At 48.8% G+C, this 12902-nt stretch overlaps 1 protein-coding gene across 1 annotated transcript; it reads right to left on the bottom strand.

Moving 5' to 3' along the window:
• Positions 1–549: 549 nt before the first annotated feature.
• On the bottom strand, positions 550–4457 carry TMEM275 (transmembrane protein 275). The gene has a single exon (XM_053950661.1). It carries the CDS (start codon positions 4455–4457, stop codon positions 3909–3911), a length of 549 nt encoding a protein of 182 aa, XP_053806636.1. The 3' UTR covers positions 550–3908.
• Between the last annotated feature and the right edge of the window lie 8445 nt (positions 4458–12902).

The following is a 12902-nucleotide window of genomic DNA, read 5'->3' as shown; positions in this document are numbered from 1 at the left end:
ACCGTAAATTAAATATCATCTCTACCCAGGGCTGGGGAGGATCAGCTGAAATAATCCAGTCCAGTCCTCTCTGATTCAGAGACACTGAATCAGAACAGCCCACAGTCCTCACCCACCCCAGCCCACAGCCCTGCTCCTTCCTCCTGTGTCCCTGAGATCCCAGAGGCCCACAGTTCACATCTGGCCTGTTCAGGTACCCAGCTGGGGGTTAAACACCCACCTGCAGCCAAAAATGGCTGGATTTGGTTATTCCTGTGTTAGTCAAAGCAATGATAGCGGGAGTCTGCAGTGGGACTAGTGTTAGGCAACCAGGACTTCAAGGAAAAGTGGCATTTGAGAGGCAATGTGAATTCTTAGGGACACTTTTTCCTTGCAGCTGCTTGCACTGTCTGGGAAAACAAGCAGGAGAGTGAGGAGAACGGGGCAAAATGAACAGAAACAGGACTGGGCACACACAGTCTGGGGATAAAGGAGAAGGTAGTTGTTAGAATGAAAAAGCAGGCAGGCCAAATGCTTTCTGAGTGCAATTATTTTAATGTGTCTCTCTTTTCCAAATTCCACATTGCACACACAGACATAGCAATTTTTAAAAAAAGACTCACACCAGAAATGCTGACTTGGAGAACTAGGAACTCTCCTTATCTCCCACTGCACAAGGAGGCACGAGATTCACAACAACATCAGGCACAGCTGATCATGGGGGTGAGCAGACAGACAGACACGGAAATTACAAAAGACAGAAGAAGGCAAGAACAGGAAGGCAGCTGATGTTCTCATGGCCACCTTGCTGGGCAGGCAGCTGTGCTCACGGCTTGCTGGGCACACCCACCACACCAGGGCATCAGCATCTCACTGGTCCTGCCCCTCTGCCTGCCCAGACACCATCTCTGCTGGTTGTCATCTCTTTGTATTGTCAGGCATTGTATTGTCCATCTCTGGTAGCATTTCACAGGGCAGCTGTGATAAGGAGTGATTCCAGGATACTCTCCAGTCCTGGCTTTCAAGACTTCAGTGAACAAAGAAAGGAATTGTGTGGTTATCACTTGATTTTACTAATTGTTTGGCTCCGAATGCTCAAAGAAAACTCTTGCAGTAACCATATTCACATGGAAAATGTCTCTAAAAGACTTCCAAGCTGTCGAATGCTAGTGAGGCCAGCAAGCTGGGAATCAAACCTACATCAGCAAGCTGTTCTGCTTAATTGCTACAGCACTTATGGGCAGACAAAAATTGAGGGAGCCTTTTTCTCAGCACAGCAGCTTCTGCATTCCAAAGGGCAGGCAGTGCTGGGGGCAGAGCTCCCCAAGAAAATGAGCACTAAGGGAAATCACACAGGGATCAGGCCGTGCACACCCATCCACCTTGGAGCAATCTCCACATTCAGGTGTGCCAATACCAACCCTGCTCCTTGGCAATGCTCATCCTTAAAGCAGCTTTCCATGGAGCTGGGAGCAGGTGCTTGCCCTCTCACAGCACAAATCAATGACTTGCCCAGGTCCTGGAGGCTGTACCAAAGACTTGAACCCACATCTACCCAGCCCTACACAAACACCCTTCTCCTCCAAATCAGTACAGACCCGCCCTGCTAAAATCAAGATGCAATTCCTCGGTGGAGAAGGAGCTGTTGGAGGCAGCAAACTGCTGGAGGACTCAAGGACTCACGTTACAACTCTTTGGTTAACCTTTTGTCAAGGAATTACTTCAACCTCATCCTACCTGGGCTCATGCAGGGACCATCAGCTGCCCAGGGGCTCCCCAGAGCAACCAGGACAGCTCCTGCGTGGCCTCTGCAAGCACCATGGCCTTTCTCTCCAGCTCCCACATGGCTACACGTGGTCCACGGCACAGCACCCATATGGCTCTCACAGCCTGGACACACAGAGGTACCTGCTGGCCAAGGGGAGCCTTGGCCATGCCACAACCCCTCTCTCTCCTCCAGCACTTCCCCTTCAGCCCTCCCACCTCTCTCTACATGGAGTTCTGATGGCTAAAGCCTCAGGGCTGTGTTGTCCTCAGCCGAGCAAGCAGCTGGTGCTGGGCTAAATGGGAAGTGTTTCCTTCCTCTGGCTACAAGAGATGTAAAGTGCTGTAGGAGAGAGCAGACTGGAGGGACATGACATGGAAAACACGTCTCAAAAAAACCCGAGTGGTGGTGAGGGCATGGGCTGTTTGCTGACCCTTCTAACCTGGGAAATCTGAGCCATCAAAGGGAGGTAGTAGGATGCAGGATGAAAATAAGCCAAAGTGTGCAACTCTCTGCTGCAGGATCACAAATGATGAGAATTGAGAGACAAAGTCAAGGTGCAAATGGATTATTTCATGGGGGAGAAATCTATTCAGGGCTGCTACATACAGGCACTACTTCCAGCTCAGGAAGCTCCTAAGCAATAGCACATTGGAAGCTGGGAAAGCACTTCTGGCAAGCAGCATCCTGGTTTTCCCCTGTCTTTATGTTCCTCTTCAGACCTTGCTCTCAGCCTTGTCAGATGTTGGATTCTGGGCTAGCTGGGCCACTGAAGTGATGTGGTATGGTCCAGATGATTTCCTTGTCACTCAAAGACCCAAAAACCTCATTTCAAATATAGATTTACCATAAACAGAGGACCTGTACAGCCATTCCTACTCAAAATCCACTCTCTTGCTGCTGCACATAAAAGTCCTGCCTAGCAGTGCTGTCCTTCCTCATACTGGTCCCAGATCCCACACGTGAACAGGAGTCAGAGCAAAGCCCATCAGCACAGCACCATGTTCCCAGCCAGAGTCACCCAGAGAAGAACACAAATCCTTTGCAGCATTACTCCATCAGATTAGGGTCTTTCTGAGGCAGAGGGGGCGTCTTTGCTTGGAACAGCTCTTGATAAATTCTCTTCTGCAAACTCATCCCACTGCTTTGCAAGCCCATGAGCACACTGAGCAGCCCATTTCCTGCAGCAAGGATCCACTCCTGGGCAGTGGCTCTCACAGTCACTTCAGGGAAGGTGGTACAGTCACCATCTTCCAGCACAGCTATTCTGAAGTCCATACAGTTATCTACCCCCTGCCCCGAGGCGTGTCCCAGGCCAGCATTCCACAAAAATATGGGAAGAATGTTGCCTTGTACTCAATATATAATCACGGCCCAAAAATTAAATTTGCAGGCTCCTGTTAGTTTCTGGTTACCCCTGGAGCTTATCCCCAAGGATTCAGCCTGACTGATCTTGCAAGAAATACACTGTGAGGAGTAGCACAGCTGCAGCTCAAACTCATTAACATGAGAGGAAAATACCAGTGCTGATTGTGATCCTTGTGGTTCCTTCTCTTAGAATGGGCAGTAAAATCACCCGAAGGAGGGCAAGATGGGGCAAGAATTTTTGACAGAGAAGAGATGGTTTCACACTGCTTTTACAGTAGCAAAGACATAGCTTTGTCCCTACTGCCAAAAAATCTGGCACTAAAAATGCTGAAATCTTCTGTGACTGAGTGGCAGCAAGCTGTAATTTACTGCATTCCTGCTTCTTTTATGTCCAAGAATTACTTCACTTCTGAGAAGAAAGAGCTGTCATTTGTCAGTCCCATGTAGTCTCTGCTTCCAACTGTCACATTTCCACATTACAGCAGACAAATTAATTCATTCCCCTCTTCCTCTCTGCTCCCCAAAAATGGCAGCGTATTTCCAGGAACCAAGATCATCTTTTCACAGCAGCATCATTACCAGTTTTCTTTTTAAAACTCTATAATGGGCATGTTTCAGCAAAAATCTGGATTTTTTTTTTCTGCTGTTGCATGCATCTCTGTTAAAGTGGTTCAGAGAGACCTGACTGTCTGCTGGCTTTTCACAAGCACCTTCCCCACACCTCTGACTGATGGCACATTTCCAGCCCACCCATTGCAGCGTTTGGCTGGCTGCTGACAAAAAGCTTTGCCCGGGTTTAGGATGTGGCCAGGTCCCTGGGCAGGTTGAGCTGTATGGCCTCTCCCCCTGTGGTGTATTTGGCCACCGGCCCGTTGCCTTCCATGGTGAAGAGTTTGCAAGCCTTGGCGTTCTCGTGAACTGGTGTGGACTTTTTGGAGGAGATGGGGGAGTTTGTGGGGCTCAGCTGGACAGCGGTGGTGTCCTGCACCGTGTGCTCGCTGGTTTCAATTTCAAAGGCTGTGTTGCCAGGTTTGATGAGCCCAATGTTAGAACCTGGTTTGGATTTCCGGGCCCCGTGGGCTGGGGGCCTCCGGCTGCAGATGCAGCAGGCACCGAAGAACGTGAAGGCCACCACCAACAAGATGGGTCCGATGATGATGGGAGGGTTGTTCACAGGGAGGAAGGTCCCAAAGGCAAATGCTCCCACTAAGGTGATGTTGATCCCTGCTAGCATGATGCAGAGTCCACAGGCACAGCAGAGAGCAGGGGAGGGCAGGCCCTGGGGTCGGGTCTTTTTCTGGGTGGGTTTTTGGGACAAAGAGGCACTGCTCTTTTCACTGAGCATGCTGGGAAGAGTCTTGGAGGTCACCTCAGTCCTCACGGGGCGAATGCTGTGTTGAGAAGGCTGTTTCCAGTCTCCTGTTGCCTTGAAATCCTGCAGAGGAATGAAGAAGCAGCTGTGAGAGCAATGAAGCAAAGCACCTTTCCCCCACTATTCCTGGTGACCAGCATTGCCTCCGGGTTTGCTGGTGCCAGCAACTAAGCACAAATCCAAGCCTGCTTTCCAGGCTGAACTCTCCCTGACTGTGGGGGTCACATGTGGTCACTCTCAGGCTGGAGCACTGAGCCCAGCGTGCTCCATGTCCTTTGCCATCCATGTGGATGATGCCCAAGAGAATCCGAGCGTGCCATGGCCAGAGCCTGTGCCGTAGCTGGTCTCACAGGGTTTGTCACCACCCACACAACACCTGCCCAAAATAACAGAATCCAGCACTGCCCTGAACATCCCTCGCTGCAGTACCAGGGTGGTGTATTTTTGAATGGGTAATGGTCCACAATTGTGACAGAAAGGGGGACACTTTGCTCCATGTCTCAGTTCTCCAATAATTGAAATGAGCCATCCAGATTGCCTTTCCAGCCAGTGGGGAATAAAAGGTCCCAGAAGATGACCCAGAACATCCCCAAAAATGTCTATACTGGGAGGCTGAGTTGGAGGCAACCCTGGAGATCCCTCGAGCAGGTAACACTTGGATGCTCGGTGATACAAAAGCCATCCACAGAAACTGAATGACACCCTGTCTGTCACACAAGTCTGTAATAAAATGGAGCAAATGTGGGTGTTTTGTCAGCTAGACCATGCTTCCTACCATGCATCTCACCGGCTTTGGTGTGATCACAGGAGACCCCACAGAAGGGGACTGGGAATCTTGTTTGCCTCGGCAGCCATAAACCCAAACTTCTGTAAGGCTTGAGCATGAGCAATATCAGCTCCAGGGTGGAGGCTCATGGAAACTGAGATGCTGAAGTTGAAAAAGAGCCTGTGTGGGGATCTGCCTAGGACCCAAGGCAGTAACACAGCTCTAACTGGCAGTAGCAGCTTCTCCATGGAGGAGATTATTGGATGTGATGAGAGCTGGATTTGTGTTTGCCATACTTGCTGGGAAATCAAATTGCCAGAAGCCAATTTGTCAGCAGTTTGCTGGTGATGTCTTTGATTTTACAGGCAGGAGAGCATTTTTCTTCCCAGCTGGATTGCAAACAATAGCAGTCTGCTCTTCCTTCCTCTCCTGCCTAGCTCCCTAGCTTCTTCTCTCCTCTCCTGTCAAATCCCTTTCAAAAGTGTTGTCAGCAAAAAACTGATACCACTCAGTTTCTATGGCAAGAACCAAGAATCTCTGTTGTGCTATCAACACTATGTAGCCACTAAATTAAACAAAAAAACAAAACAAACAAAACCAAACCAAAACAAACCCCCCAAAACTGAACAAACCCACAAAAACAAACAAACAAAAGAGTAACAACAAATAATAAGCAATCACCCATCACACTGAAACACGCCAGTGGGATCAGCCGGGCATTTTCAACATGTTTCCTAGGTTATAAAATTTTCTGGCAACTCCAGCTGAGGCAAAGCTCTCTGCTGCTCTGTCAGGTGTCATATCTCATTTCCTTGGCTTGGGCTTTTGTTTAGACCTGAATGTGTGCAGCAGTCAACTTTCAGCAGAGTTCCTATTCAGTGAGACAGCTGGAGCTGACAGGGACTGGTGCATCACAGGATTAAATCCTTCCTCATCTGGGGATGCCTGACTGGGGAAAGGTCTCTCAGCAGGCAAAGATTTTTCAGGATACTGAGAGCATGTAAGAGAGAAAGGGCATTTTCTCCATCATCCAGGCTAACACACATCCATGTTTACCTAGCAGTGTTCTATTGTTCTGCCTGGGAACCCTGGCATGCTGATGGGAGCTGGAGCCCTGATTCTGCCTCTTTCACCAGCCCTGGACCAGCAGCAAGACAGCTTCTGGTTAAAGACACATTTTTGCACTGCTTGCAGACCAGCTCCTGCAGATGCCAGCCCAAACCTTTAGCACACAGAGGTTGCAGACAGCCCAGGGTGGCTCTTCCCCTTGGTTTGCCCCACATTCTCCCCAGGGAACTGTGGGGCTTCTCATGGTTAAAAAACATCACAGATTCACTCCATCAGCTTTCTTCCTCCTGGCTTCTCAGCACTCACCTGCTTCCAGTCTGAAGGAATTCTCCCTCCTGGAAGAGCCAGGCAGCTGGGCTCCAGCAGGACACTAAACATTCCAGCTGCTTCTGCTCTTAGGCAAGGCATCACCAAAGGTCTGGCTGCCCCTGAGATTTTCAAGAGGAGCTTCAACCTGTTGCCCATCCCATCTGTCAGTGGGCACCTGTAGCCACTCCAAAGAGACCCTGTGGTTTCTGGCTGCTTTCCAGGCTGCAGAGATATCACCCAGCATGGTCCCTCATAGCTCATTTTCTCTGCCGGGTAATTTTTGTTCATGGTTACAGGTCCCTGAGCACAGGGGCTTAAGCTTGTCACACCCTCTCTACAGCTGCACCAGAAGTGTTCTGTCCATGCTGTGTCCAAGGCAAAACTTCTTTCCCTTCTTCTTTGCTTGCAGCACCTACATGGGGTAATGGACCTTTCCCAGCAGAAAACAATGGACTCACTGGAGATTCCTGCCTGGACCCTCTCCAATCAGACTGGGGGCAGAAGATCTTGGAAGTCAAGCATGATTGCAGGCCCAGAACGTGATCTGCACACACACCACAGGGTAACTAACAGCACATAGAAATGTTTGGACTGGGAACACATAGACAGTAGATCAGTGGTTGCTTTTGTCTTGATCTCCATATGAAGACATCAGGGATTAGAGGTAAGGGATTCCTGTTAGACCACCAGATGACATGGGGCTGAGAAAGCCAACAGAGCAGTGGAGGATAAAGCACAAAAGAAACCAAGAAAGGCACAGAATGCCTTATGCTATCCTGTACCTAACAAGGCCCCATGACAACATAAATCCATGTTTATTCTGACTGTGATGAGGCATCTCTTCTGTCATCTCCTAAAGCACAGGCTGATGCTTCTCCATCTCCTTCTTAGCCACAAGGATGGGCCGATGTGGGTCAGCTCCCACTGCTGACCTGCCTGAGGATATCTGGCAGCTCTTACCTTTCACTACAGTGAAATCAATGGCTTAAAAAATTACCAACTTTTCAGCCAAATTATCCTGATCAAAATGACAAACTTCTGTTCCATCAGGAGTGGAAGAAGTTCTCTTTGGGCTCTTTGTTTCAAACAGGTTCTTTTCTTATCAGTTATAGTGTAAGTTTCTTCTCCAAACAATATTTCAGCTTGAAATGCACTACTGTAAGCACTGCTATGCAAAAATAAAAGCTGCACACTCAAGCTGGCATGATGGAAATCCAGAGGCTATAATGATTCCTTCCAGGGGAATAGCCACCCCTCCCTATACTCTCAGGGGCACAAAGACAGACTTTCATCCATATCTCTGAGAGTTCCTAGAGCTTGAAGGGCATACTGACATATTCAGCCAGCTTTTTAGGTGCAATGTTTAAAGCCATAGCAGCAGCACCAGCAGCATGTACAGCTAAGCACGCTTCCCTCTTAGTTGTAGTGGAGAGAAATTGAGCTGTCGTCCTTCCACACCGTCTCAGTGCAGCAGTACAACGAAAATATTTGACAGACCACAGATGTGTCCCCTTTCCAGAGGTGTGATGGCACAGAAAAATAATGACAGTGATCAGCAAACTGAAATTGCAGTCAGACAGCTACAGCCACCCCACACACAGGCAGGCTTACAAACACACAGGCATGCAACATTTAGCTGTCAGGAGAAGCACAAGACTTTTTTTTTTTTCCTGTGCAAACTGCTGGGAAACTCTCTGGCAGGGCCAGAGAGAGCCTCGGTGTCTGGAAGGGGAGGATACTTACCTGGGCTGGAGCCTGGAGCCAGGGAAGGCGATGGAGAGAGCGGCTGCCCTGGGTCTCACCTTCACCCTTCAGTCGGGGATGACAAAGCCATGGCTAGTCCCAGCAGAACCGAGGCTGGAAGCCCAGCTGTGCGCTGCGGGGAGAAGGATCTCACACCCCTCCTCCCCTCTCGTCACCGAGCTCAGGAAACTTTGCTGGGGTGTCAGGCGGGCAGTCCTCGGCAGAGCTCCGCGGGCTCTGTGCGAGCTCCCACGCTTTCCCCACACTTTCTTCCTTCCCCTCGGAGGACGATGTTGCTCTCCTTAAGCAGATGTGTGTTCAGCCGCAGCATCCCTGCCCCGCCGCATCCTCTCCTGCCTCCTCCTCCTCCCCCCGAGCCCGCGGTGCCCAGGAGGCTCAGCCCACCGCCCACCGCTGTCCGGCACCGCTCATCCTCGCCCCGCTGCTTTTCCTTCTTCCTTTTCTACTTCAAGGCTGCAGCTCCCGCCCCCTTCAGCTGACAGAGGTGCCCGGAGCAGAACAGCCCCTTTTTCCCCCAGGGAGAGGAAAATCCCGGGAGCGCATCTCCGCCGAGGATCAGCCCCGGGGCGGGGAGCGGAGCGCGGCGGCCGCGGTGGAGAGAGGAGACAGCGCCAAATGCCGAGGAACGGGATGCAGGCTCGCCGATGCTGCAGCGAGGCACGGATCTCTCAAAGGTTTGTAACGCACGTAACGAATAGTAAAAAAAGAAATACAGCCGGTGTGCGGTGCCTTTGGATGGTGGGGGGATGCCAGGGGGATTCTTGCGGGGAGTCCGTGCTGGGCGGCCGGCAGTGAGAGGTGCTAAGACCTCCAGAGGTGTAATGTCCGGAGTGTGGGGAGGCGCTAATAAATAAATAAATAAATAAATAAATAAATAAATAAATAAGTCCCCAGATGTAAAACTAATGTTTCAAACGAGCAATCAGATCTATGGTATGCTTAGAGGTAGTTGATCTTAAACCACGCCTGTTTTAAGCACAGCCAGATCTTAACTCCCACATCAAGGGGCCAATCTCCGTCTGTTTGCAGAGCTGGTGAGCACAGGGGACCTGGCAAACTGTGAGCTGTGCACTGGATGGAATAGAGATAATTCTCCCAGAGTTAAGACGTGCTGACACTCAGCTGTCCTCGTCTGCTCTCCATGCTCCCACTGCTGTAACCAGCCTGGCTGCTGCCAGTGACAGCTGAGCACAGGCTCTTCTCCAATTTATTGCTGAAGAATCCTCTATGAACCAGGCTGGAGCTCACTGAACATCAATCATGCTCCCCTCTCTTTCAGATTGTTGCTTTCATGAGAGAGAGAGAGAGAGAGAGAGAGGAGAAAGGTAACAGAGGTACTGAAAAACAAAGGTCAAAGAGAGATATCACTGAGGAGGAGTGAACACTTCTCTATGTTCTCCAGGCACACTTCAGCCTGAGGATTCTTAATACAGCAGCATCCTCTACTGCATCATATTGCATTTCATTTTACAGGTCATCCTAGAAATTCAGGCAAAACCAAACTTCACACAAAGGAGTTCAGTCTCTGCTGAGGAAGACAACTCTGTTTTCTCCTGAGCTTGAGTAATGCCAACAGCACACAGCATGGCTTGAGCAACAGGGCAGGAGGATATCAGAAAACCAGCACTGATCAGATGTGTTGACTGTCTGGGCTTATAGACAGAAACAACTGGGAAATCTCATTTCAGACCTTTCCAGAGATGCAGTGTCTCCTCTAGGGATTCCCTGGACCTGTAACATGAAGTTCAAAATGGCTCAGTGTACTCAACCCTACCAGAAAAGTGATGAGAGAGTGTACAATGGAAGATTTTGTGGAGAAAATCTCCCCCTGGCATCTCTGAGAGATGTGGCAGAACTGGTGTTCGGTGTCTGCTGCCTGTTGCTGGGTAGAGAACCGGAGTGGCTGAACTCACTCCTGGTGTAACACCCCCGAGTCCAGCAGGAGCACTCCAATAAGCCACGTTTATGAAGGAACTGTGGCTGTCAGAGGGGAAGAGACAGTCAGGGTCATTGATCTGAGCCCACTGCTCTCACATTGTGTAATAGCATTCATAAAGCTCAGGCTCCAAAGGGGCCAATTAATACCAAACGACCTGTCAGTTGTGCCCTAATTGCACAAAGCAGTGATGAAGAAGGCTGCTCCTGCTTCCCTTTGGCTGTTGCATGACTCTCCATCACACTTTCTTCTTAATGGTCCATAAGCCCCCAAAAAAGGCTTTACTGAAATGTTACATTTTTCAGGCTCCACTGAAGCAGTAATTCTGTGTTTTGCATATGTGGCCCTGACAACTGGCAGACTGCATCCATGTGATTAAAACAACTGCTAATTCAAGAACTCAAATTAAAGGCTAGATTTCCCATCGGTATAAATCAGAGCAGATTCATTTCCTTGCAGAGCTTTGATAACTCATGAGCATTCATGATTTGCCAAGGGGTTTCTGCCAGACTGATGGTTTCTAGCTTCAAATTTGCCAGGAACTGGGAAGCCCTGCCTTTTTTAGAGGAAAGATCCCAACCCTATGCTGACTAGAAATAATATTCCTCTGGGAGAAACTGTTTGTTCCCAGCTTCTGCCGAATTCAGAAATTAGTTAAAGTCAGACATTTCTGAATGTGAGGAAGCATTGCCTGCTTGTCTTTTCCCACTCTCAGTTCCTGACTCTGGTTTCAGCCCTAAGAAATCTGTCTCAGGCACTCTTGCACCCACCAAGGCTGGGCTTTAGTGCCACCACATCGTCTCCTGAAGCAGCTCAGCATGGTTAGTGCCACAATATGAAGCTCTTAGACTTCACACTGCTTATTAGGGGTTTTTCTCCACATGAGAATGACTGAAAAAAGGTGGGAAGGGTGGGAATGTTCCATAGAGGTTTCAAAGGATTTTGGTTGGGACTGATCCTTGAGGGAAGGCACACAAGCAGCATTCATGAGAACAGCAGCAGGCCAGCAGCCTGATCCTCAGCACAACAGGAGCAAAGTGCAGAGCCCTTTCTGCTCCCTGCTGAACTGTGCCCATCACAGAGAGTGTCAGGGAGTTTGCATCCCTTAATTAGATCATTAGACAAAGGTCACTGCAGAATCCTCCCCCTGTAGATTTCCATGAGGTCTCCAGATCTGGCACCTCTCTGTGAGTTCACAGTTTAATTGCCTCTTAAGGGAAGGAAATGCCAGGCTGAAGCTGCTGTTGCTCCAAACCAACTCTAAATGCCACCATGTCTGTGTGAAAGTTTGCACTGCCTCACGATCCTCAGTGGCTCATGGTTCTGTGCTCTGTGCTGCCTCTGAAATCCAGAAGAGGCAGAGGCCAATTTCTGCAATGTTTATCTGTCTATAGCATCAAAAAAGAGGCAAAAAAATCAGTATTTGTCATTCCTAGAGGCAGCTGTGAAATTGCTATGCAGAAGATTTAAACCCATGAAGGACACACCTCCTTGTACATTGTGTAATTAAAATCACAGGACTCTACTGTGGACAACACCAGCATTAATGTGCTCAGACCTAGAACACAGACACAGCTGGACCTGTCAAACACAACAGACCAGCTGCAGCTCCAGGCACATGATGTTATCACTGGGGAGGAGAGCTTGCTCTAGGTTTGCCACTGTCCTCCTAATCTGTAATTCTGACAGCTGTTGAGGCAGAATAATAGGTACCACCAGCCTGGCATTCAGCATCACTAAAGCTTTGCCTCTACCATCTGATCTACTGGTCTACCAGAACACTTCTATGGTTTATTATATTTTTTTTTAAATAATCTGGAGATAGTTTTTCCCCATCACACAAACAAAAAAACAAATGAACTAAACAGGCTTCCAGAATTTCAAACAAGTTTCTCCTTCCTATGACATCTTCTCACAGCTCTGAAAGGTTAGTGGACAGGAAACATCTGTGCAAGTGGCTGTCCTGTTACACAAAGAGTTCAGTAGTTTTTTATAAAGCTTTCTCAAACAGGAGGAAATCAGTGGGTCAGTTATCAGCCAGGGGCAAATGTTTTTAATTACCTTACAGGGAGGGTTGGGTCTATTCTGTTTAGCTCTCAAAGGTTCCCACTGACAGTCTAATTAACAAGCAGCATCACGGGAAGAGAAAGCCTGAAGTTATGTGGTTTTATTCACCCAGGAGGCAAACACCCAGTTTATCCTCCTCTGTCACATCATGGTTTTCTCTGCCAGCCAGATCACACCAAAGTGCAGTTGATCTGGAAGAGACAAACCCACACACTGTGCCCATCAGTAGCTCTACTGCATCATTTCAAACACTGTTCATCAGGCACTTCAGTGTTCCACCTTCTTCTTTAAAAGAAGGGCTGGTAGAGATTTTAGATGAAGGACTGTTTGTTCCTCATAAACTGAAATCAGAGTGTGCTTCACATCTTAGAGATTATACAATGGATGTTACATGTTACATATTATAACAGTTTTCCTTATTTTTCCCTTCTTCTCCAGGAAGAATACACAAATACATCTGACCTGCTTTTGGGTATCACCACAAGAACCTCTGATGTACACGAGGCCC

Source organism: Vidua chalybeata, chromosome 9 (assembly GCF_026979565.1).
Source record: "Vidua chalybeata isolate OUT-0048 chromosome 9, bVidCha1 merged haplotype, whole genome shotgun sequence".
Classification (NCBI taxonomy): domain Eukaryota; kingdom Metazoa; phylum Chordata; class Aves; order Passeriformes; family Viduidae; genus Vidua; species Vidua chalybeata.
The sequence above is the reverse complement of the archived record's forward strand: the minus strand, read 5'-3'. Positions and strand labels throughout refer to the sequence as shown.

What these genes read in the sequence shown, in the direction of transcription:
- TMEM275 (XM_053950661.1), bottom strand. Translation starts at nt 4,457, where the DNA reads ATGCTCAGTGAAAAGAGCAGTGCCTCTTTGTCCCAAAAACCCACCCAG.